General features: G+C 37.4%; 3 protein-coding genes across 3 annotated transcripts; 2 read left to right on the forward strand and 1 right to left on the reverse strand.

Annotated features, from left to right (window-relative positions):
• Window positions 1–641: 641 nt before the first annotated feature.
• On the reverse strand, window positions 642–21,286 carry LOC133528304 (NAD-dependent protein deacetylase sirtuin-2-like). The gene is made up of 7 exons (XM_061865643.1): window positions 21,090–21,286; window positions 20,767–21,018; window positions 18,442–18,648; window positions 17,394–17,543; window positions 8,250–8,442; window positions 4,913–5,099; window positions 642–1,165 (listed from the first exon to the last, which is right to left on the reverse strand). Exons 1-7 carry the CDS (start codon window positions 21,202–21,204, stop codon window positions 932–934), a joined length of 1,338 nt encoding a protein of 445 aa, XP_061721627.1. The 5' UTR covers window positions 21,205–21,286; the 3' UTR covers window positions 642–931.
• LOC133528306 (uncharacterized) lies at window positions 14,194–16,870 on the forward strand. The gene is made up of 3 exons (XM_061865647.1): window positions 14,194–14,849; window positions 15,253–15,768; window positions 16,244–16,870. Exons 1-3 carry the CDS (start codon window positions 14,207–14,209, stop codon window positions 16,285–16,287), a joined length of 1,203 nt encoding a protein of 400 aa, XP_061721631.1. The 5' UTR covers window positions 14,194–14,206; the 3' UTR covers window positions 16,288–16,870.
• Window positions 21,287–22,075: 789 nt separating the features above from the next.
• Window positions 22,076–22,519, forward strand: LOC133528512 (protein UXT homolog). Its single transcript, XM_061865899.1, has one exon. It carries the CDS (start codon window positions 22,076–22,078, stop codon window positions 22,517–22,519), a length of 444 nt encoding a protein of 147 aa, XP_061721883.1.
• The last annotated feature ends 4,445 nt before the right edge of the window (window positions 22,520–26,964 follow it).

Raw genomic sequence — 26,964 nt, forward strand, 5'->3', positions numbered from 1 at the left:
TATTGTTAAAAGTGACGCAACCACCCTTTGCATACCAAACTCAAAAATAAATTTCATTTTATTGATATAATCATGAGTTTAAGTCAACAAATAAATAAATATATTTAAACTAAACAAGAACTTAACATAGACGCAAAAATTGTGAACATAAACGTCCAAAATAACATTGTATTTATGTATTATTTTTCCATAGGATGGTATGGGGTCACGTAGTTTTCCCATATATATCGTAAATATTTGATTTCGATTATTTGTCCTGGTGCGACAGCACGGTTGCATTTTTTTCGCCTGTCAGCATGCCTGTCACGTTCTAACAAGTATGTAAGTGCGAAAGTGACAGGCGATAAAAATGCAACCATGCTGCCACCGCTGGCCATACTTTTGTATTTATAAGACAATGCTTCTTCTGCGCGAACACCATATTGACGGAATTAATAGCTTTTCAGCTCATAAAAGGTCCTTTGTCCATTATTACTGGAAAATCATTGCGCATGAGTAATTTTTCATACTAAAGTATTTTTGGAGTTTCACGGCGTATTTTTTTAATCAATCAAATTTGCGCAAAGCTATAAAATTCGACTACACTGGCCGACTGGACGATCGCAAAAAACATCATTTTTTTGTCCAAGATCGTATCGGTGTTGAGTTATCTACGAATTACCTGTTATATGAATTTGAATCTTAATAACAGAACGGTAAAATTGGTTTTTAAACGGGCTTGTTGCTTCTCACTCTTGATGGATTCGATAGCTAACCGCGTCGCTTATAAGAAACATTGCCTTCTGTGACTACACATGAATTTAATTTCATTCGGCTTAAACGAAAGAAAATTTCACCTATATGAAAATGTACATGCGCACATCCACATTCAGGAGCAAACGAACAGTGTGGGTGCGGCGAAGTATTCGTACATCAGATCTTAGCTTTATGCTCACAGTTTAGGGTCTAGTGGTGAACTGACGCCTGGCTCCGGTGCGTGCGGGGTGTGTGAGGCGTGCGGCGCGTGCGAGGCGTGCGGGGCGTGCGGCGCGTGCGAGGCGTGCGGCGCGTGCGAGGCGTGCGGCGCGTGCGAGGCGTGCGGGGCGTGCGGCGCGTGCGGCGCGGACAGCGAGCCTGACAGCTCCAGCCGGGCATGCTCCGAGGCTACGAGGGCTTGGAGTTCCTCCTGAAAACAATGTACAACTTATTTACATGCAAACAAATTTCTATACATGGGGAGTTAGTTGTCTCTGCAGCTGACTGACTGTATATTTGTTATTGTGAGTTTCCGATATTTCGTCACAGTTGCACATACCTACCACCGTGTAACTATAGATAGGTCATACTAATACATAAGGAGCACAAAAAATATTTTCATATTTATTTCATTAGGCGGGTCCACTCAAAGCGAGCTGCCGCGCGAGGAAATTTCCTCGCGAGGCAGCTCGTGAGGCGTGCTCGTGTAACTTTTGCCTCAGCACGTTTGGCTCATCCGAGCCAATTTGCTCGGCAAAATGGCGTCACTCAGTCAGATATTCAAAATGGCTCTAGACGTAATAACTGCAGTGGCTTGCGTTTCTTCTATTTTGCTATTTAAAGCAATTCAAAAGAAAACTTGGAAGCAAAGAAGGAAGGATATGATTTGCGATACTCATTATATATTACCATAAAAAAATTACCACGCGCACCATAAACAAACACGTATACACTGGCGCGCGGCTAACTGAGCTAACTGGTGCGTCTGAGGCACCTTTCAGCAAGCCGAAAAACCGACAGCGAGCGGCTCGGCCAAGGTCGCGCTCGGGCGAGGAAAACACGCGCCGCTTCGGCCGTGGCACGTCTTATTTTTGTGCGCGAGGACGAGGTAATTGCCTCGCGCGTATGCTCGCTCTGTATGGACCCGCCTATTAAATACGAATTTTCATTACCTACTGAATCTATTTTTGTCGATTCATTTTCGCATACCATCCTTGTCACACTCGTTGAACTTGTCGTACTTGTCTTTTTCTCTTTCGGTGTGTTCGTAAGCACATGAAGATTTCTCGCTTGTCTAGGGTCGACTAAAGAGCAACTGTACAATTTAAGCGTTATTATAGCCACCAAGTGGATGCCGTAGAATAAGCGCGGACGTGGCAGCCCCAGACAGAGATGGGACGACTTAGACAACTTCATTAGTACGTGGCCGGGAAAAGCCTTTGTCCAGGAGTGGGATACTATGACGCGCTAAGAACAAAAAATCCTCAATTTTGGAACGTACAATAAGAATAGTTTTCACGCCACTGTTCGGAAATGTGGCAATAGATGGTCTAAAACCAAGCTGGAAAGTAGGCAATAGCTGTAGCACCTGAACAACCACTACGACAATGCTTCATTGTTTCATCATCTGTCATTGGTGATGGTAAAAGGTCTTTTTTAACTTTTTTCTTTTTTAAATTTTTCATTCAAAAATAAAATTAGGTTATTTATAGGACCAATTACTTATTTAAAAGAAAGAAACTTCAAAACCATTTATATTTGACGCAGCCAATGATGATCCGTATGACAGTTTCTCCAATTCGCTTTTGGATGGACTTTTGAAATAGGTTTTTACGGTGTTTTAATTACTTAATTGTTACATTTCTGAATAAAAGAATGTGTTATAGTACAGAAAAGCGGCCAAGTGCGAGTCGGACTCGCCCATGAAGGGTTCCGTACCATTTATGACGTATTAAAAAAACTACTTACTAGATCTGGTTCAAACCAATTTTCGGTGGAAGTTTGCATGGTAATGTATATCATATGTTTTTTTTACATTTTTCATTCTGTTATTTTAGAAGTTACAGGGGGGGACACACTTTTTTTCACTTTGGAAGTGTCTCTCGCGTAAACTATTCAGTTTAGAAAAAAATGATATTAGAAACCTAAATATCATTTTTGAAGACCTATCCGTAGATACCCCACACGTATGGGTTAGATGAAATTTTTTTTTTTTTTAATTTTATGACGTATTAAAAAAAACTACTTACTAGATCTCGTTCAAACCAATTTTCGGTGGAAGTTTGCATGGCAATGTATATCATATATATTTTTTAGATTTTTCATTCTGTTATTTTAGAAGTTACAGGGGGGGGGGGGGCACACTTTTTTTCACTTTGGAAGTGTCTCTCTCGCAAACTATTCAGTTTAGAAAAAAATGATATTAGAAACCTAACTATCATTTTTGAAGACCTATCCGTAGATACCCCACACGTATGGGTTTGATGAAAAAAATTTTTTTTTTTTTTAATTTTATGACGTATTAAAAAAAACTACTTACTAGATATCGTTCAAACCAATTTTCGGTGGAAGTTTGCATGGTAATGTATATCATATATTTTTTTTTAGATTTTTCATTCTGTTATTTTAGAAGTTACAGGGGGGGGGGGGGGACACTTTTTTTCACTTTGGAAGTGTCTCTCGCGCAAACTATTCAGTTTAGAAAAAAATGATATTAGAAACTTAAATATCATTTTAATTCATTTTTGAAGACCTATCCGTAGATATCCCACACGTATGGGTTTGATGAAAAAAGATTTTTTGAGTTTCAGTTCTAAGTATGGGGAACCCCCAAAAATTTTTGATTTTTTTCTATTTTTGTGTAAACATCTTAATGCGGTTCATAGAATACATCTACTTACCAAGTTTGAACAGTATAGCTCTTATAGTTTCGGAAAAAAGTGGCTGTGACATAATCGGACAGACAGACGGACATGACGAATCTATAAGGGGTTCTTTTTTTGCCATTTGGCTACGGAACCCTAAAAAGGTCCAAAAATATCTGACATTGGCAGTTATTCAATACAAAAATGAACTGTAATAGGGATCATCATTGGGCGCGTCAAGTATAGTTCACGCTTAAGGCGTTTTTACTTTTGTATCTATTTGGTTTTTTTTTTATTAGCAAAAACGCTTCTAAGTTTAGAGTTGGTTTGTATTAGTAAACAACAGAAAAAGGCCTCTTAAAAGTGATAAAGGAACCGGGAAATACTTACTGAATTGTATAGTGTAAATTGTGTTTGACAAAAAAATACAAGAAACACGTTAATGTTCCCGGCAAAAATACATCAAATTCTTTCAACAATTGTCCTCACGCCAATATATATTAATTTCTATTAAAGTGGTTACAGTTATGGAAATGTTTTCTTATTTCCTCGCAGTAGTCGTGAAAAGCACTATGTAATGCCTCGGCCGGAAACGCTAAAGATGGACTCGTATTATTTGACTTCCTCAAACGTCCTAAACTCACTCGTCCATGTTTGGGCGGTTTTCCGGCCTCACCTACAATACATACATACGTATACAGATGCTCTGATAACCAAATTTGCTTACAGTAATGAGTACAGTTGCGTATATGAGTATATCTTGTATCAGCTACAAATTTACACCCCGTATAGTAGAACACTTTATTATAGGAACTTAAAGGATTCAACAGTACCAAAGAACGGAAAATGCCATCAAAATTGACAGCGAACTGGTTTAAACCTCAAGCGGTCCATATGTCAAAACTTGCCAAGACAAATACTATATTAATTTGTCAAATAAACGTTCAAAATATAATGGAAAGGGAGACCTTTTTATGGGTCTCTGGGCGGCCAGAGGATATATGTGTCCACAAAATAAGGCGATTGAAACGTGAAATAAATGAGCCGGCATCCCGGCAATCAGTGGCGAGGTGCCAAATGCATAATTTATGTAAATATCCTGGTGCTTCACATTGACACTGAACTAATGGTTACCACCTGCAATCTTAGTTCATACATATAATCACGCCTATTTTCCGAAGGGGTAGGCAGAGACCACGGATTTCCACTTGCTACGATCCTGACATGCCTCTTTCGCTTCCTCCACTTTCGTGACATTCCTCACACACGCTCGTCGGTCAGGGTGGTCCCGACCTGCAACGTAGTGCACTCACCCCCCAGCCGAGCCTGGCGGCCAGCTCGCGGCAGCCGGCGTCGCAGTCCCCGAGGCGCGCCACGTCCCGGGTGGCGCCGGCGTCCAGCTGCAGGCCGCCCGCCGCCAGCCCCCACAGGCGCAGCAGCGGCGAGCGCAGCCCCGCCCGCTCGCGGTTGATCAGCAGGCGCGGGCACCACTCGGGCACCCTGCGGGGACGATTCGTTACGTTTGTGGCTGTCGGGAGCTGCATGTGTACATAATACACGACTTGCGGCGGAACTCGCAACGATTTTATGAATATTTTTTCTTTAACCATAGGAGATTAAAATAGAATAGAATAGAAAAACGTTTATTGCAAAACCATCTACAAACAGCACCACATTAGAAAACAAAAAAAAGTAAGAAAGAAGATCTTTCTTACTTTTTTTTTGTTTTCTAAAGTGGTGCTGTTTAGAGACTTTAGAAATTAAATAAAGGTATAAATCAATAAATAAATATTATAGGACATTAGTACACAAATTGACTAAGTCCCACAGTAAGCTCAATAAGGCTTGTGTTTTGAGGGTACTTAGACAACGATATATATAATATATAAATATTTATAAATACTTAAATACATAGAAAACACCCATGACTCAGGAACAAATATCCATGCTCATCACACGAATAAATGCCCTTACCAGGATTTGAACCCGGGACCATCGGCTTCGTAGGCAGGGTGACTACGAGGGTCATGCCAAAAGAAATTAGATACTCAAAAGTTACCGACTTTATTCTTTATTACAGCTATCTATTTTTTCGAAGTAGTCACCGTGAACACGTATACACTTTTCCATCCGTCTAAACCACTTAGAAAATACCGATGACCACTCTTCTTTAGATACCTCAGAAATTTCATAATTATACGCAGCCAGGGCATCTTCTTTGTTCTCAAATCGCCTTCCTTTTAATTTTTCTTTAATTTTGGGAAATAAGTAAAAATCGCAAGGGGCTAGGTCGGGGGAATATGGCGGGTGGGGCAAGATAGTCACGTTTTTTGAGCTGAAATAGTCAAGTGTTCTAGCAGAAGTGTGAGGGGCAGCGTTGTCATGGTGCCAGAGCAGGTGCTGAGTTCCCGATTTCGGCCGCTTGTCACACCAAGCTGACAGTACTCTGGGGGCACAAACTGTCACATACCATTCAGAGTTGACTGTCCTTTGATCTTCTAGCACTATCGTAGCAATATGTCCCGTCTTGCAGAAAAATGAGGCAATCATTTGTTTTTGTGTACTTCGGGTTCGGCGACATTTTGTTGGCGTCGGCTCATCTTCAAAACACCATACTGTGGACTGCCGCTTTGTTTCGGGGTCGTAGTTATATAGCCATGTTTCGTCACCTGTAAGTATATCATATACATTTTTTTTCTCGCCAGCGTCGAATTTATCTATCATAAATTTGCACCAATCTACGCGGCGGTCTTTTTGCAAATCGGTGAGTTTGTGCGGCACCCATCTTGAACAACGCTTATGAAGGGCCAGATGATAATGAATTATAGTTTGCAATGCTGCTGATCCAATACCCAGCTCACGCTCGAGCTCTGCATATGTAATTCGTCGGTTCGCACGAACATTTTTTTCCACAGCCTGTACGTTTTCTTGAGTGACTGCGGTTGGCGGCCGTCCGGTCTTCGCCTCATCTTCAAAGGTCTCTCGTCCCCTTTTAAATTCAGCAAACCAATTAAAAACAGTTGCACGTGAACAAGCAGACTCGCCAAAAGTTGAAACTAAAAGTTCAAAACACTCTTGAGGTTTTAAACCTTTTTTAAAATCATAATAAATCATAACACGAAAATCACGTCGAGTGAGCTCCATTGTTGCGAAAATTTCCCTCCAAAATTACCCAGAAAAAAAATAATTAAAAAAGGAATCCTAACATTTTCCGAGTGTTCCATATTTGAATTTATTAGCAAATAACCTACCTTTACAATGGTGTATAACTGGCCAGTATCGATCAAATGACCATAGAGTATCTAACTTCTTTTGGCATGACCCTCGTACTCACTAGGCCAAACTGGTAGTCAAAAGGTATGGATTATATTCAAACCCTTACTGGTGATTAATTCGGAACATTATTATGTCCCCACTGAATTTTAATTATGATACTTAATATTTTATTAAATTTATTACCACTTTAGAAAAAATCCACTTAGCATGTAAATTATCCGCAACGCAGGGTCGGGTGGCCACAGATGCATGTCAACAACATGCTTCGTCCCAAACAAATTAATGATGATATCCGCAACAGGCTTCGTCATTTATACGAGTAAACAATAATTTAAGCTAAATAAATAACCGTCACGAAACTTAATATATGGCGCCCTTGTTCTTAGAGTCAGATCAAAATAGATCTACATAGACTTTCTTCGCTCACAGTTTGAAAGCATCAACATAAACGTCAAATTTCTATGAACATATGACACTACACTTTGAGATTGAGATATTTATTAATAAAATTATAAATAATTTTACATGTCACACGGTAATATACACATAAGTATCACAAAATATTATTATTACTAGCTGTCGCGCCAAAGAGTTAGCCCGATCCGACTATATCTCATTTCTCTAATTTTTTTACTTGCTGGGTCTTGACCAGCGGTTCCTAACCTGGGGGTAATTACCCCCGTAGGGGTAAAACTGGTATTTTACGCAGGTAACAAGCTCAATTAAATGTAACAGAAATTAGACCTGTAAGAAAGAATATTGATATTTATTGGGAGTAGGGGTAAAATCGGGTTCTAGGGAGTTAGTCATAGGGGTGGCAGAACTGAAAAGGTTCTCGTCTAGACTATTCTCTGATTTAAAGGGAGAACTTGCTAAATGTAACAAACGTGTTGTGTGACATTGAGCGGGAATCCACAACTTAAGACCTTAAGGTTTATATCTACAGACATTGACCTTGCCATACATGTAACTTGAAAGACAAAAATAATATTCTTTTATACTGTGTCCAGTAACATATTTATATCTATCGTTACACGGCCGCGCAGACGCTGGCAGACACACTGTATAGAAGAATTATTATTATTATTATTACACATAAAAAAAGAGTACAACAGGCGGACTTAATGCCAATAGGCATTCTCTACCAGTCAACCATAAGGCAAAACAGAAAAACTTCGAGGTGGGTGCATTGAGAAATAAACAAAGAAACCGTAACTTTTGAGCGAAAAATATTGTTTCGACTGCCACGACACAAGTCTGGCACACTAAATGTCTGTAGATATAACCCAGTTATTAAATTAAGCAGTTTCACTTTAAGATCTCGATAAAAGTTTGCTAAATTTGACCTAACTTGTAACATCTTTCCACACTCACATGTCGATGAGGGAAGCAAACGGCTGCACCTCCAGCGATGAGCCCATGATGATGAGCATGTCGCAGTGCTGGAAGTCTTCCTGCAGGCAGTCTTGGAAGCGGTCCGGCAGGCTCTCCCCGAAGAACACGATGTCAGGTTTAACTACGCCGGGGCATGCAGTGCAGATGGGGATTTGGTCCGAGAATATACGCTCTGTAGAAATAATTATAGTAAAGTACTGACATATTTTTTTAACACAAGCTATACTCCGTTTTTTTACTTGATGTGTCTTTTTATTTAAAAATGCTTGAAAAAATTAGTTACTATTACACAAACCAAAAGAATGTAGATGATCATATATTATATGCTACTTATTATACATAATTATTTACTGTGAATTATTTTTAAAAAGTGTATTTCAGTAAAAATACGCGTCAACATTGTTTACCCTTTTTTCTAATGCTAAAAAGGTCACAATTTTCAAGCAGTAACGGTACTTAAGGGGGCCGCCAGCTGATAGGCTAGGGGGGGGGGAGTTCATATGGCCGATGGCCAAGGGGGGCGGGAGGAGCATACCACCTTTGGTTAGATTCTATAGTGGGGCGGGGCAGCTGCCCTCTCCTGTCCCCCCTTGGCGACGCCGATGAGTACATGAAAATCATCTCATGCGGGTGACTAAAAATACGTGAGTAAAACCTCACCCGACCTCCGTCCCGACTTGCTCAACTAACGCTGGGATACGCGCACCTTTGCGCCGTCTTTGCAATTCATACAATAAAATGTTCACGGCCGCAGACATTTTCAATACAAGTAGAGTAAGTTTCAAAAAACAAATCCTTGAAATACTAGGTGAGACAACTTAGTGTCTTCGTACAATTTGTATCATTGCCATCTAGTCGCTAGAGCGCGTTAAGTTTAGCATAGTTTACTGTAGCATTACCTTACCTATATTATATATAGTTCTTAGTGAGAGCGTTTTTAGGAGGTAGGTGCACGTCTATTGCAATGTATAACTTATCACTTATACTATTATTGTACTTGCTTCTGTTGTTTCTCCAATAAAATAAAATAAAAAAAAATAAAAAGTAAAAGCTTAATCTTAGTATAATATTTGCTTAGTAAATTAAATGACGTCACAGCGCGAGCTGCACAGTTAATTCCACAGTGTTTTCAGTTAAAGGAAATCGTGAATTTGATGTACTTGGATATGCTTGGGTAAATTAACAACAGAGGGCGTGAAAATCAAATTCTATAAGTCTGTCAAATCCAGTATAATCTGTGATGCCACTTTCGTCTTTTCGTTACGCGCAATTAACAAAAGGAAAGAAATAACAAAATAATTTTGTTTTATTTTTTATTTACCTATTAAAATATTTTTGATTCACATATCTAAGAAAACAATATTCATTGATGTGTTTTTCTTAAATTAGTTCGTTTCAAAATCTTAAATTCCACAAATTTTAGGATAGAATTTAGACAATTATGAAATGAACGGAACGTTATGGACAGAACCGCCATAACGTTTTATTTCAATACTTTACTTTCTTGTTATCCTCGATGCTTGAAAGTGCCCTGAAACGATTCTCTTGTGATTTTATACAACAACTGTGCTTGCCCTGGACTCCGATCAATCTGCTTTAATACGGATATACCTGGTGTGCTCAACGGACTCTGATTTGCTTGGATTGGTTATTTGTGATAATGGTTCGAAACAGTGCGATGTGTTGTGTACCTAATTGCGGTAAAACACGTAAGTATTCATATTAATATTTTTCATATTCAACTGTGGAGCAATAATACTTAACCCTGGAATATAAATATGGAACTATGACCCCATTTAGGTCTACTTCCCGTTCAATATAACTCGGCCTTTTCGAATATAACTTTGGCATAATTGTCACGATTTATTAGCACTGCGTGGTATTTTATTGACATAATCAAACCTATATTATATTTCTTTAATAGAACACTATCAACATTTACACAGTCTGGGTATTTTTCCAAATAAGGGTTACATGTTTTATAAAGTAAAGACGAAAGACCGGGTCCTTCAAAGCTTTTTTTTTATCATGGTTAAAGAACACAAAATCAACTCTAGGTATTGTCATTTCTTACCTTGACAGAAGTACAGTTTCATATGTGGTATTTTTTAAACTTAAAGTTAATATTTATGTACATGTCAATACAATATTGAATAAATTGAAATGGAATATAGGTATTTATTCAACATGGCACATAGCGCATAACATAGAACAAAGTTCATTCTGTTGGCGTACCTACATAAATCTGTACTAGTTACTGTAATCATATAGGTTTCTTTTTTTTTCAGGATTAGACAATGTGATTCTTCACAAATTTCCCAGCCCAGATAATGAGGCTGACCGGTTTCGTACCTGGATCTACTCTATTGGTGGTGACGTGTTATCTTTGGATAACCAATTTATTCACAAGTACCGAAAAGTGTGTCATATTCACTTTGAAGAAAAATATATTAATCGAAGTGGAAGACTCAGTGCTATTGCAGTTCCAACACTTCATTTAAAAGGTATGATACACAATATATCTAAATTACTAGATGAGTGATGACGTCCGGTTTGGCCCAGTGGGTAGTGACCCTGCTTACGAAGCTGATGGTCCTGGGTTCAAATCCTGGTAAGGGCATTTATTTATGTAATGAGCATGGATATTTGTTCCTGAGTCATTATGTGAGTCATGGTGTTTTCTACATATTTAAGGATTTATAAATATTTATATATTATATATATCATTGTCTAATTAGACTCGACACAAGCCTTATTGAGTTTACTGTGGGACTTAGTCAATATGTAAATAAATATTAAATAGATATTATAGGACATTATTACACAAATTGACTAAGTCCCACAGTAAGCTCAATAAGGCTTGTGTTGAGTCTAATTAGACAATGATATATATAATATATAAATATTTATAAATCCTTAAATATGTAGAAAATACCATGACTCACATAATGACTCGGGAACAAATATCCATGCTCTTACCAGGATTTGAACCCGGGACCATCAGCTTTATAGGCAGGGTCACTACCCACTAGGCCAGACCGGTTGTCGTTATGTGTAATAGTGTCCTATAATATTTATTTATTCTTCAATCATCCATAACACAAAGAAGTTGTTTAATTCTTAGTTTATTTTGTCGCACCAAAAGGTTATGACTTAAACACATTTACAGTTCCTACTCATTTACTAACACAAGACATGTGGGAACATAATTTTCAATATCATACTTTTGATATGTGGGTGCTATTACTTTCAAACAGATGATTCAACTATTTCATTTATTAGCCCCCAATGACAAAAAAGGGCTGCCATAAGTTCAATGTGTATGTATTTGTATGTCTGTCAGTGGCAATGTATGTAGCATTCAAATGGGTGAACGAATTTGAGTGCAGTTATTTTTTATCAAAACTATCAAAAGCCTCGTCCCGATAAGGAATCTTTGGATTAGCTTCGTTTGGAAGATATAAAAGCAATTGGCTTCGAGATATTCAGCTCAAATTTGAACTATTCATAGGATCCCAACCAATATTAAAGCCTAACCCCTGCAATTTTTTTTACATGTGTAGTAGTAGCATTTTGTGTATAATACCGTTTGGGGTTCGTTAATTTTTACTTTATATGTGCCTTGACTAAATGTGAACTAAAATATATTTGAAACATAAAAATCAGGCTTTGTTATAGATCTTTTTAAGGAGGAGCATTGGTTTAAATTTCATGCGACTACCTTTTATTTAAAGTGTTTAAGAAAAAAAAATCTACCCCATGCCCCAATTTAACTTTTGGTCTTTCATTTTTATGACAATACTTTTTAAGGATAACTAATTGGTAAAATTTTCAGAAATGGATACGCACACCGCATCGCTGCAAACTGCAAGCAATTTTCTACAATCATTGCAAGATGATCAAATTGATCATGTACCCCGAGCCCCATTGATCAACATTACGAATCAGTTCAATGCAGCTGCTCACGACGCTTCTCGGCCGTCAACTTCAGGTAAATCTAACGGAGGCCTTTTTAAAGATTTTTTTTAAGGAGACGATTCTTTACAGATCACTTACTATTCTAATTATGGCCTAAAGTTCATGTAACTACCTATTTAGGTGCCTTGCCTCCGCTTGAACCCAGACACACACATATGAGATAACACCCTTGTAACTCAGCCCTACTGGTTGATAAATTCACTTAATTAGGGCTGAGTTACAAGGGTGTTATCTCATGTGGGTTCGAGCTTCGGCAGGAACCTAAATATACGATTTTTACACTTTGGGGGATAAACTGTTCTAATTATTAATTTTCTCATTGTTGTCTAACTTAACTTTTGGTCTTTCATTATAAATGAACAGGGTCGTTCAACTTTTTACTGCAGGTTTTTTTTTTTTGTCCACAAAAGCAAGTATTTGATTTTTATATTTGTAAATTATGTATTTGTTTAAATTGTATATCAATGTAAAGCACTTTTTAATGCCGCACTGTCGATACCTTGGAACCAAAGTAAACAATATTTTATCTATTTTTATATATATTTTTTATGAGTAACAAAGTTGTCATTTAAGTAAAAGGGCACGGACGTCACGCAAAATAGGCGCGAATTGCGACGTCGAGTTGCGGAAACCCAGCCCGCGAATACGAATAACGAATAAAGGGCACGGACGGTAACAAAGGCAAGGGTCATATATTGAGGTCTTTTCTGTGCTTATTATGTTTTAGTAGCTAGTGTAAGTTACCATTACCAATATTAAAATTTCAAGATTCTTTGAAATCGCTAAAACCTGCACTAAAAAGTAGAGTAACCCGATAATACTTCTTAAAGACAAATACATATATATATATATATTCTGTATTAAATTGGTGAAATATATGATTTTCAGGAATGGTTACGCAAACCGCATCGCTGAAAATTGCAAGCAATTTCCAACAATCATTGCAAGATGATCAAGCACCTAGAGCCCCATTGATCAATATTACGAATGCGGTTGCTCACGAGTCTCACGACGCTTCTTGGCCGTCAACTTCAGGTCAGTTTGAAACCCTGTAAAGTTTCATACAATAATGTATGTTTTTTATCATACTACGTGGGATTGTGGGTGGCAAACAAGCATACGGCCCGCCTGATAGTAAGCAATCTCCATAGCCTATGGACGCCTGCAACTCCAGAGATGTTACATGCGTGTTGCCGACCCTAAAACTCCGCACTTTGTCGCTTACCATAAAGACGAAATTTGCTTGTATCATAGATCGTGTCATTCACGACGACGCGTGCCTTGATTCGTATTGTCATGTTATTAAAGGTTAAATTCGACAAATCTGCGCGTCATCGTGGATGACACGAACTATATACGAATAAACGGACACAACGTCCTTATGGCAAGTGACAATGTGGTACCTTTTGACTAAGAAGGTCGCACCTTATGAATAAGTGCTAAGACTGCTAAGTGTTTCTTCCTACAGTTACTCATATTATAAAATTATTTTCAGATCATAAGCCACCTTACACGCCACAATTTTGCTCCGAAGCTAGTAGTTTGGCCAAACATATAAAAAAACTTACCGAGATGAAGGACAAATATGCCGTCAGACTAAAAAAAGCTATGTCTCTCTCAACCAACACGGCTTTTCAGAAAGCCATCGGTAAATTTACCACAATGGCATTGCTTTTTGTTCTGATGCAATTCAGGGAGATAAATAAAAAGAAAATGGGAAGGAGATTTACAAAACAGGAAAAGATAATGGCATTATCGCTTTATAAACAAGGACCTAAGGCGTATAGATGGCTGAGGCATATTTTTGTACTACCATCGCCTCTGACATTGTCAAGAATGATATCCGCCGCTGCCTTAAAAGCCGGTATAAACGATAACATCTTTGAAAATCTTAAAAAAAAGGCCAGAAAAATGCCGATATCTGACAGGTATATACAGATATTTTACTATTTGACGAAATGGCAATTAAACCTCATTTTGAGTACAGTTCAAAAAAAGACATGATTGTCGGTTTCGTTGACAACGGAAAAAAGAGGGTCAAAAGAATCGCTGACCACGCGCTAGTATTCATGATAAGAGGCATCACGAAAAATTATAAACAGCCGATTAGTTATACGTTTTGTTGTACAGCCACCGAGAAACACGAATTAGCACAGGCCATAAAAGACCACATAAGAAAATTAAAATCCAGTGGATTTCACGTGATCGCAACTGTCTGTGATCAAGGATCATCGAATATGAGCGCCATCAATGCACTCATTGCCGAAACCAAACATCGAAATACACATTCAACAAGATACGTGTTTGAAGTGGATGGCGACGAGGTAATACCTCTCTATGACCCCCCTCACCTTATTAAAAATATAAGGAATAATTTAATGACAAAAAATTTGACTTGTTCCATCGATAACGAAAACAAAACTGCCAAGTGGGAACACATCGTTAAATTGTATGAGGAAAATCCGGCTTATAAAGGCATAAGATTAATGCCAAAGTTAACAGAACTACATGTGGATCCCAAGAAAATGCCGAAAATGAAAGTCAAATATGCAACACAATTACTAAGCAGTTCAGTCGCTGTCAATATGGGATATTTAGCAGGTAAATAAATGTGAACAATATTCATAAATAAACATTTATCACATCACAGCTACATATTAGGTAACACTATTTTTTATTTGAGTTCCTACGCATCAAACTACGAACGATATTTTGACGAGATCACGTTAATTTATTAACTGACACCTTTTTTGTAACGATTTAGCACGTTAATTTATTAACGATTTAGCACTGGCGCTTATATTAAGAAAATGAAACCTTTTATGTGCACCTGATGTCACACATAGCATCTTATTAAAATTAGTTCTCTTAGATTTACACTTCACTGAAGAATATTATTTTCTAGCTAAACTTTTCTTACTTAGGTATGCTACATGTTGATACTTCACTTTATTTTACATTATTATTTAACGCTGACACTATAACTTATATCATTCTATTTCAGAGAAAGGAATACTGGATCCGTCAAGCAAAGAAACAGCCGACGTTATCCTTTTTTTTGACGAATTATTCGACTCTGTCAACGGAGGATTTATGAATGAGAAGAAGAGACCTGGCAAAGACTTACTGGGTCCACTCACACCCAAATCGAGCCATCAGAGTGTTTGGACGAAAAGTAAAGAGGTTTTAAAAACGATGAAGTTTGTAACACCCCAAGGACACAGAAAAAGTCATGTTTCGACCGTGCCTAACTGGTTACGCACCTTAGAAAATTTGGAATATTTAAAAGATCTGCTGTTCCAAAAACATGAAATAAAGTCCATATGGTTACGGCACTTTAATCAGGATCCCCTTGAAAACTTTTTCGGCTGTGTGAGGAGCCATGGTGCAAGAAGTAACAACCCGACGTGTGTACATTTTGAGGTTGCCTTCGCGGCATTGTTAATCAACAATTTAAATTCGTTGCATTCTCCAGGATATAATTGTGAGAAAGACCAGGGCCGTGGATTTAATTGTTTAAGTAAGATCTTTTTTGACAAACCTGCACTTTATCGCGCTCCAGAGAAATACGACATTAATTTTGACCATGTCAGTGACCATGTCTTAGTTGGAATAAATATTAAAAAAGGGGATATAAAAATTTTGGCTCAAATTGAGTATGTTACGGGTTATATATTAAGGAAAACTAAATTTATATTTAAAGATTGTAAGACATGCAACGGCTGTCTGTACGATTGTGACAAAAGCAGCCAATACATAAAGTTAAAAGAATATAATAAAGAAAAATCATATATGTCATATCCTTCTGATCATTTAGTTGAGTGTTTTTCTAATATCCAAGATGTGATCACAAACGTATTAAAAACGGACTGTGACATGGTCAATATACAAAGATACTTACAAGATGTAGTAAACATAGTTGTAAAATTTAATTTTATAGAATGTGCTGATCATAAAAATGCCCTAACCAACCAAATCATCGATTTATCTTGTAGGTTTTTCCTACATCACTGGTGTAAGGACACGAATAAATTATTAAAGGGAACGCGATCCGACTTCAATCCAGAAGATCGAATGCGAGAAATGACGAGGAACTATTATTTAAAACGAAGGAAATGCTTTAATCGATGAACAGTGGGCCAAAATAGCTTTTATTTCATACAGGGCTTATTACACTTATCCTGCCTTCCGACGGCGAACGATCTGCCGCGACATCGATAGCCCCGATATCGGGCCAGAGGATCGTTTTCCGTGTCGCGAAATATTACATCGTTTACAATATTGCTTGATGTAAAAAAAATAGTTCAACTGCAAAAATTAAACATTTTTGGCAATTCGAGACAAAGTATTTTTTACATGACAAATATTGTTAACGATGTTCTTATATTTCGTGAAACGTAAAACGATATTGCTCGGGTGCCGAAGTCGGCCACTATCTTAGAGCCCGACGGCAGGACAAATTTAATAAACCCTTAAGAGTGTAGCTTAATTTGATGCAAGTTATTACTTATTTATTTACTTTTAATTGATAGATTGACTTAAAGCAATGATTTTGAATGGAAATTGTCAAATAGCATTAATTTAGAGTGCGTCTGTAATGTAAAAATAAAACTGTAATCACATTTGTTGTCTTATTGTTTTCCTATTACTGGTCTGGGCACACTGAACTAGGTCACATTATTGTGTGAACTTCGTTTGCGGTTTCCTGGTGAGAATTTGAGAACCGCGATGGAGGTTCACACTTGATGTGATTTGGTTCAGTTTGCTCAGACTTAGAACACAAACGTCAAACCTTAGCTATTTAAAAAGCCCGCCACCGCATGTATAGCTGTATTAATAGGTATGGATATATACATATTTGAAAAGTTGCGGTAAATTAACAATAGATGGCGCTGCATCCAAAAACCTTGACTGATAACTCTATACCCTACTATTCAATATACTCTATGGTTAATTCGTACGGGTTGGAGGTACCTAGACAAGATATATATAAATACTTACATAAATACATAGAAAACACCCATGACTCAGAAACAAATATCCGTGTTCATCACACAAATATATGCTCTTACCAGGATTTGAACCCGGGACCATCAGCTTCATAGGCAGGGTCACTACCCATTAGGCCAGTAAAGAATATTGTACCTTTAATGAACTCAAGCGGATACTCCTTCCTGCAGTCGATGCAATGAGACGTGTAGAACGTGCCGTGGGCTTCCACTAACTTCTCCTCAGGGAGACCAGCGCCGCGCTCTAGGGTGTCGATGTTTTGAGTGTAGTGGCGGAGAAGAAGCCCTGAAAAAAAAAATTAAAATTTACACTTGTATGTAAACACTTATTTTTCCTTCTTCTCTCGACACCAGCCAGTACTTATTAATCATACAATATGCTGAGGATCTACCGTGAACACCACCAATTTACCGTAATTGACAAACGTCGGTGTTCGTGGTAGGCTGTCTGGTATTGGTCATTTTGGCGCCCGAAGTCATCAAACCGATATAGAGATACAGGACAGTCATCTTACAAGCTCAGTCTATAGGTGGTTGGTCTGTGTCTCGCATTTATACAAAACAATTAACACACAACAAGTAAGGTAGTGTATGTATACATGTAAAATATTTAAATTCGGAGTTTCGGACGAAGAGTTTGAGTCAAATCTCACCTAGATCAGGGAGCCTCGGCAAATAGGATGGACAACATTTTTTTTGCTATTCAAAACCAAACTTATAGAGCCGAACAAAATACCAAATAAAAAAAATACCAAAACTTTTCACCAAAACTCACTATTTAATTTTTTTTATGTTAGTTTTGGTGGGAAAGGTTGAGCAACCAAATCTCAAAATGGGAAGAATCGAAGAATCGCTAATATCACACAGCTTAAAAATGAACTACCTGTGTCTGCCCTGGACTAATAGCTCACTAGCAATACAACTTAGTAGATACTACCAAATAGTATTACCAGAGATATGATTTAATCTTCTAACAGCCCATCATACAAGAAAAATTGGCAATCTTATTTGAATTGAATCAATCAAACTAAATAAAACAATTGCAAGTTTTAACTAAGGTAATTAGTACTAGTATCAGGACCATGGGACGCTAGAGGTTACAGATAATGATTAGTTATGTACTAAGCAGAGACATCAAAAGGCTTAAATTTTTCCTTTAACTTAAAAATAAGTAATCTACATACCTTTCTCATGTAAAAGCCTGATGAAATAGTGTGACACAGTAGGCTTGAAGCTTCCCGGGAACAGCTCTTTGGCTAATAGAAAGAAAGGTTTGGGGTTCTGACGGAAGAAGTTGATTTCAAAAATGGCCTGCGGCTCGGGGAGGTTGTACTTCTGCAAGTTGTGGTAGAGACCTGTTTCTGGACTCCGGAAGTCTGGGATTCCAGCCGCTGGAACAATTTATGATGTTTAAAATTTATAGTTTTTTTTTAGTTCCTTGTTTGTTTTAGAGTTGAAGTGTTCTACACGTGTAGTCTGTGGGTGAGATTTACACAGAGAGCCTACAACTCAATTCCCGTGCATTATAACAACATCCTCAGAATGTTGTTGCGGCTGCCGAGACTTAACAGTGCATCCAGAATGTTTGCTGAGGCGCGTACAGATGACTTTTTCGCCATCAGGAGAAAAAGAGTTGGATCACTGCTGAATCGTGTGCGGGGCAGCAGCAACGGCCTTCTGAGGGAGTTGGCAGAGCACCTCGACTCTCCTCTCACTCGCTACTGGGTGGAGGTGGCGATTGGCAGGGCCAAGTAGAGCAGGTTCTCTGCCCTGCTTGTCCCTGGCAATACTTGTAATATTCATACAAGTATCTTTTTTATTTTATTTATTTTTTATTTTTTGCTTTTGTTTTTGTACTGTGCCACTAACATAGTTATTAAGATACTCTGTAACTAACCATATATGGATCAATTTGGTCTGAAATAAATGATTTTATTTATTTATTATTTATATAAAATTTACAATGCAAATTTAATCAGTTTTGGATGCTTTCTTATAAATGGGACAATACTTTTGAAATTAGTTAGGTAAAGGACCTGGACTAATAAAGCAGAGACTTTCCATATAGATTTTCGTACTGCCCACTCAGTCTTCTTACAGAATAAAATACACTACCATACAGAAATCACATTTCCTACAAAGCAGAAGTTTGACGGCGATTCCGGGACGAATCATGCTGTTCCTTTCCAATGTATGGCACTATCCCTTTCGGCTATTTAGGGTTGTCAGAATTCAATTCATCTTATCTGTTGTTTTAGGTTCCCAGCCTATCCTTCCACAAAAATCAAAATTAAACCGAACATTCTGTGCTCACATAAGTCAAAAGTCCACACCTCGAAATTGGCAGAATCCACCTCGTTAAAATTAGCGAGGAGTAAAAGCCATTTATGAAAAAAAAACTGTGGCTGTGCACGCATAGGGATGTTAAGTTGTATCAACCCTAATAATTGCTCGGAGCAATGCTGAGCTGAGAATGCCGGAAAGGAGGAGTGTTGCCCTACTGCTTTGGTTGTCAAAGACACTGTGCGATCTTGACAGCAATATAATTATGCACATGCAATAGAGATGGCAACAGGCGAGTCAATTCAATGTACGAAAATCTATATGGATTGCGTATTTTCTTCATTATAATGCAGTTATGAATGAAAGATCAGACTTGGATTTAAATAAAAAAATATTATTAAATATTTAATGCTATTTAAGTACCATGCATAAAAATGAAACAAATCAAATAAAGCATATATGCATTCACCGCCATACAAGTTTATTCCTAGGCCACGCCCCCTGGCAGTGAATGCATTAAACACCATAACTGGTGATGGCGATGGAAAGTGATAAGTGGTATCATAGAGTACCTAGTTAAATGCAAATCTCCTTAAATTTGCGGAAATTAAGGTTACAATAAGCGGTTATTGTAACATTACAGAGCGAAAACCTAAGTACAGCCGTAGGTTGTAATGGGACAATTAATTGGCTTACACAAGTTAATCTGTATATTTGACACATCATTACAAAAAAAAATTATTATTAGGAATTAAACTATTGAATGTTACCTAAATAAAAGCCTGACTGATAATCATAAAATATATAACATGACTAAAAGTAATTAATAAACAGGCCAGTGTAGACGTGCCTCAGTCGAGGCGGCGCATGCGTTTTCCTCGCCCGGGTGCGTGCGGCACATCTACACTGACCAGTTTATGCATGAGGAAATTGCCTCGCGCGTATGCTCGCTCTGTGTGGACCGGGCTATTAAATATCAGATAAAAGTAAAACCTTCAAATAAAATTTTGTATATCAATAAGTAACTAAATGCTTGCAATCTAATCTAACTGGACTATTCCATAATATTTGACGCGTAGACTAATCGACCTTGAATTTGTTTTGTACATAAACAGTATGTAACAAAAATATTCCACTTTAGCAACTGATTGTAAACATGGAGTACTTTATTTACATAAATTATTCTCTTCAATTATTTATGAAGATTGAATTAAAATGTTACTTACACGTAGAAATGCCCGCTCCCGCCAATGTTATAATGTTTTTGCATCGCGATCCTTTGATCCATTTTACGATGCCGTCTAGGTTGACTTCATCCAAAACCTTTTCTACCGGCGCTGCGGGCTCCGTGGGCTCATAGAAGCCGAGTTTTTGAGCCAAGTATCTACGGATAGAATCTACATCCAAATCCCGAAGGCGGGCGCCCATAGTTTCTATATGATTTGGCGGGACGGTAGACGCATCTAGCGAGTCTTCTCCTGAAAGTCAATAACATAATTAAACCTTCAACCTATGCGTACCGGCAAGAAATGAATGAAAAAATAGCTACCATCGCTTGTCCCGGGTGGCGAATTGGCAGACATCGTTGGTAAATATTGTAAATTACGACTCCAAATCTTTGTCCACTTCAACCACGGCCTCTTTGACAGATAAACGTAACGCATTCTCGGAAATGGTTACGATTCCTGAATGTTTACGACGTTTTCGCCTTTCAGTAATGATTACGTAATACTGTAAAGTTTCGGACTGTATAAATGTAACCTAATAAATGTTTTACTTCTAGTATATTTATATGCCTTTGACATTGATATCGCCCTAAATATATAATATAATTAATTTAAAAGTACTGTACGCCAATATCTCAGCCAACTTCGTAAACAGGAAATACTATAGATTTAAGGCCTTACCACACCACACAATCACAAAGAGCCAATCTACAGAAACTCTACCATTGGTCTGCCGCTGTGATAAATGAATACATTTTTCTAGACATCATTACGACTGCAATGATCACACGTATGTTTAGGAGTAGTATCCAAAGAGTAAAGTAAGTAAATAGGAAGTAGTATCTATATTTTTTACCGTTATTTGAGTTTTTCGAGTAGACTATCTTAGATTAATCTAAAATTGGTGATAAAATTGGAGATAGAGGCCAATTTATTTCTGATCTAATCGGTCGATTTAATCATCCCGTCTGGATAGGCCCTTAAAGGGATAGAGGCCCATTGACAGTGTCAGTTAAAAAAAAAAAAATGTCGTTACTGTCACTGTCAGTATCACTCCTGCTACTGTACCTATACCTACTGTACTGTGTTAGGTTAGGTCCATGTCTGATTGGGTAGTGAAGTCAGCTGAGGCAGTGGGCAGTTCAGTACGATCAGTTTTAATAGTTTCGGCCTTAATATTGTCAAATCAAATTGTCATTCAGTACTGCATATCTGCATTTGGAGCGACGTGTGAAATTTAAAATGCTTTAAGTTACTTAACGAATAATTGCAGTTAGTTCTAGCAGTACTTAAAAACCTTTAAACAACCATGGCTACTACACAAATCGATGAATCTATCGCAAAATATGAAGCGTTCATCAACGACGTCCTAAAAAAAGACCTGAAAAAAGTGGATTGGCGGCTGCAGCAAATCAATGCAGAAATCACCGATTTGATTCAACAAAAACACACATTGGAAGTGGTGACTTCAAAAGAAAAACATCCTCAAGGTTTCAAGACGCAGGTGAACTTAGGATGCAACTTTTTCATGGAGGCCTCAGTTCCGGACACTTCAACAATGCTTATAAATGTTGGTTTGAATCATTATCTTGAATTTCCTGCAGAAGAGGCTGTGAAATATTTGGATGTGAGAATAAAGGCGTTTGAGAGGAAAGCGGAGGAGTTGAAAGACCAGAGTGCTAAGACTAAGGCTCATATCAAGCTTATGTTGTTTGGCGTTGGAGAGCTGCAGGAAAAAGCTAAGATGGGATAAAGTGATGTATCTTCATAGAACCACTTGGCTGAGAGCTTTTTTACAAGAGACAGCTAACTACTATTCTACAATAAGTTATCAAGCCTATAGCGTAATGAACACTAGGAGTTTCAATGGTATCTTTTAAGTAAGGTTAACTCTTAAACTGTCTACAGTCTCTTGTAACAGGTTACTCATTTGCATTGTCAAACTCATCATTGGCCACAGCATCTTTGTAGATGATAGTTACAGCGACTAAGGAGGTATTTTGAGGAAGTAGTCTCTGGCCTACATAGACTGCAATGACTATAGACCAACGGCCTGATGTGTCTTGACTTCTGGGGTGGTCCAGCAGCTCTGCAAGTTAGTGTCTGCTTGAGTTGGTCCAACCAAAGCTAGTTGTGCTTTGCCGTGCCTTCCCACAGGTTACGACGCCACTTCGTCTCATCTCTTTGCGTTCCTCCCAAAGCAAGCAAAAAACTCTAAAATTGAACCACAAGTGTAGTGAGTGGTTCGAAAAGTGAAATGACTGATGATTGACTGTTGTATGGGTTTCTAAACTTGTATGCTAAACAAATTTTCCACCACACTATTCTGAAGAAAATACTAGTTGTAGAATATTACAAGTCAAATCCAAATGAATGCTGTTAAATATTTATTCATCAAAGATAAAGATGAAGATATTTTATTATTCAAGTTATTCAAGGCATAATGTGCTTATGAATGTCAAATAAAGCTATACCGGCTCTAATCCTACACTTCTGATCCGAGAAGATTTAAATCCCCCCTCAATTGGAGGAGGGCATCCCAATATGGACCAGCCAGAAACTCAGTGGGACACATCTTTTCAAAACATTACATCTTATAATTAACATGCATTAAATAAAAAAGACCCACTATCTTCAAAATTATTCATAGCTGTACTTGATGAGATTTTCAAAAACATTAATTGGAAAAATAAAGGCTTATGGATACTTGATAAAAAACTAACACACCTAAGGTTCGCGGATGACATTGTTCTATTTAGTGAATCAGCGACAGACTTAGAATCAATGCTACAGAGCTTAAACTCTGAAAGCAAAAAAACTGGTCTACACATGAATGCCTCCAAAACTAAAATTATGACAAATAGTCAAAAGAAAACAATAAATGTAGAGGAAAAACCAATAGAATACGCTCAGGAATATGTATACCTAGGTAAATTGGTGTCGTTTGATGCACATAGTAATGAAAAGGAAATAGACAGACGAATAAGTATAGCTTGGAAGAAATACTGGGCCCAAAAAGAAATTCTTAAAGGGAACTATAGTCTCAATATAAAAAAGACTATAATGGACTCTTCCATTCTTCCAAGCTTAACTTACGCTAGCCAGACATGGGTCTACACAGAAAAAGTAAAAAATAAAATTTTATCTTGTAAACATGCTATGGAACGAAGTATACTGAGGTTGAGAAAAATACAAAAAACGAGAAACGCAGACATCCGCATGAAAACTAAATTGACAGATGCCCTTGAATTTAGTTTAAAACAGAAGTGGAACTGGGCCGGGCACTTGTCAAGATACGAAGACAGGAGATGGAGTTACCAAATAACTAAATGGTCGGGCCCAACAGGCAAAAGAAAATGGGGAAGACAAAAGAAAAGATAGGCCGATGATATAATAACCACAGCAGGAAAATGTTGGATGCATATAGCAAAGGACAGAGGAAGGTGGAAAGGAATGGAGGAGGCTTTTACCCTCAGAGGGGCCACATAACAAAGATGGAAGAAATAGTTGTAAATTAAAAATACATTGCAAAACTTGTTAAGTGGAAAAAAAGCTTTAATAATAAATAATAAAATAAGAAAATCAAAATACTTAAAAGGGCTCAGGACCGTTTCATCATAATCCTTTTTCATCACCTTAACTTGTCATTATTGTCATATGGTCAACTGTACTGAGCTGTCTACTTTCTACATCATCTCTTTCCTATATTGCCCACCTTCCTATGTGGTCCACACTGCTAACTCGTCCACATTCATATATAGTCCACATTACTGGTATTAGTGGAGGTACAAAATCACAGGCCATCAAAACTTTTCAGTGTCTTATAGAAGATGCGGCAGTCAGGATAATGGGTGGTACAATAATGTTGACGAGCTGGCACTCTGGTAGAAATAGGAATGTAGACGACTTGGGACTGTAGTCAAAATAGTAATGTGGACAAGTTAGTAAGGTGAAGATTTAGGAAGTGTATGCTGACAACATGGCATTGTAGACAATAGGGTTGTTTCCAATTTTTTGAAACGCTCGTATTACGTTCTATATTAACTAAAAGTTGCCCTAAAATTCAACTTTTATACTAAAAACGGCTTTAAATATGTTAAATTCACAAAATATATTTTGACAGATGCTTTCGCGCCCAAAACGCTCTTTGAAAATTGTGTGACGTCACAGTTTACGGTTTGACACATAACTACATACGCACGTAGAAGATACGAACTGTCAACTGACATTTGTCATTTGTTGTTTATCGCCTAACTGTCAAGTGTCAATCCGAGAGTTGTGACGTCATCAGAATCTTCAATGACGTTTCGAGTTTGGTCACGTAACGTGTGCCAAAAGATATTTTAAATTCAATATTGACGACCGGTTTGGCCTAGTGGGTAGTGACCCTGTCTACGAAGCTGATGGTCCCGGGTTCAAATCCTGGTAAGGGCATGTATTTGTGTGATGAGCATGGATATTTGTTCCTGAGTCATGGGTGTTTTCTATGTATTTAAGTATTTATAAATATTTATATATTATATATATCGTTGTCTAAGTACCCTCAACACAAGCCTTATTGAGCTTACTGTGGAATTTAGTCAATTTGTGTAATAATGTCCTATAATATTTATATTTATTTATTTATATTTAATATTTACAAAAATCTGGTCAGTACAGGTCCCCTAACAGTAGTTTAACATGTTCTTATAATCCAAAAGAATTTATTGGGATACAATTCTTATAAGATTTGTAGATGGAAACAACCCTATTTAAAAAGGTGACGAAATAGAATTGTGGACGAAGCGCTCCTGAGCCCTTACAAGTCAATTCCGAAAGCCAACATGAGGAAACAACTCATGTGGATTACAATAATTTTGCGACTCTAGTGGATAAAATGCAACTGTCTCATCAGTTTTTGAAACATAAAGAGATCCATTACAAGCTGGTGTGGTGAAAAGTATTTTACTGTGGGTATATTGTGATATTGTAAAAACTGTAAATTGTATAATAAATTTATTTTTGATAACAAGTCTTTCAAGCTGCTTTTGATGTTAAGTGAGGCTTTGCTAAAATATCTTGTTTAGAGCAATCATATTCAATGCAAATCGGATTTATTTACAAATCCCATTAACTTCTTAATGTCCCATGGTCATTAACCCTTGACATTAACATTAACTTGGACGCCAAGAGCCACTAAAGTGGTTGTGTGCTGTCGTGCCTACCACGCCAACGACCACTAAAAGGGTCATGGCAGACGCTGTCAAAGCAATTTTACTGTTGACAGATAAGGTTGAAATTCGTTTCTCACGAGTTGAGAAGGTGGCGTGTATGGCACATTTTGATGCGAGAGAGAAAGCATAAAGTATTAGTTAATAAGTGAACTTAATTCATTAATTAAATTAATGAACTCAATTATTAACAAATTAATTATTTAATTAGTACTACTGTTCAACTGCAATGAAATTTAAATAAAGTGCAATGAAGGTGTAAACGTTAGTTTTGGTACCTAAGTACAACATTGATTTTATTCCCATGTGTGTGAATTTTAAATGGGAAAGAAATTTTATTGTCAAATACTATATGAATGTAGATAAATTTTACACGCGCCCCCAAAATATCACTGTTTACTTGAAAAATTTAGTATTAAATAAGTCGATGTTATGAACAAAGAATACTTTTTTATTCATAATACTCGTATAAATTGACGATAAGCTGTTACTCATAAAATCATCCGGTTTCCTACACAAATCCGGTGTCGTTTTCGTTGACTTAATTAAGATAAATGAATAATATATAACATTGAAATCTAAAAAAAATGGCAGATCACCAATGTGTACCGTATTAACCACGATAAAATGGTAGAAGCTATTTCAATGTTCACTCGAGGTACATTGACTAGTACTGGGCTGTCTAAGTGTCCACTCGTAGTACATAAGTCAGCAAAGAGCTGACACGGCGAGATCTTGTGTCAAACAAATCAGTTATAGATTTGTATATAGCATAATTGTGGGCCGCATTGTACGCAAATAGTGGCACAGTTAGCAATGAACTACTAAACTCTCCGTATGAGTTTTAGGGATTTCAAAAATTCTCTATTAATTTTTCGGCGTATTCCGCCAGTTTTCCTTTTCTGTTTCCAGATCACAATGTCGCCACGCTGGTGGCGAGTAACTAATAAATAACTATGAGGCGATAAAAATGTAGTCTATAAGATCT

The sequence above is a fragment of the Cydia pomonella genome, chromosome 19 (assembly GCF_033807575.1).
Source record: "Cydia pomonella isolate Wapato2018A chromosome 19, ilCydPomo1, whole genome shotgun sequence".
NCBI classification, from domain to species: Eukaryota; Metazoa; Arthropoda; class Insecta; order Lepidoptera; family Tortricidae; genus Cydia; species Cydia pomonella.

Coding starts and splice junctions, on each gene's coding strand:
- LOC133528306 (XM_061865647.1), top strand. CDS start 14,207: ATGGCAATTAAACCTCATTTTGAGTACAGTTCAAAAAAAGACATGATT. Junction 14,850..15,252: donor CAATATGGGATATTTAGCAG/GTAAATAAATGT, acceptor ATTCTATTTCAG/AGAAAGGAATACTGGATCCG. Junction 15,769..16,243: donor CCGTGGATTTAATTGTTTAA/GTAAGATCTTTT, acceptor TTTATCTTGTAG/GTTTTTCCTACATCACTGGT.
- LOC133528304 (XM_061865643.1), bottom strand. CDS start 21,204: ATGCGTTACGTTTATCTGTCAAAGAGGCCGTGGTTGAAGTGGACAAAG. Junction 21,019..21,089: donor GCCACCCGGGACAAGCGATG/GTAGCTATTTTT, acceptor ATTGACTTTCAG/GAGAAGACTCGCTAGATGCG. Junction 1,166..4,912: donor CCGCCAGGCTCGGCTGGGGG/GTGAGTGCACTA, acceptor CATTGTTTTCAG/GAGGAACTCCAAGCCCTCGT.
- LOC133528512 (XM_061865899.1), top strand. CDS start 22,076: ATGGCTACTACACAAATCGATGAATCTATCGCAAAATATGAAGCGTTC.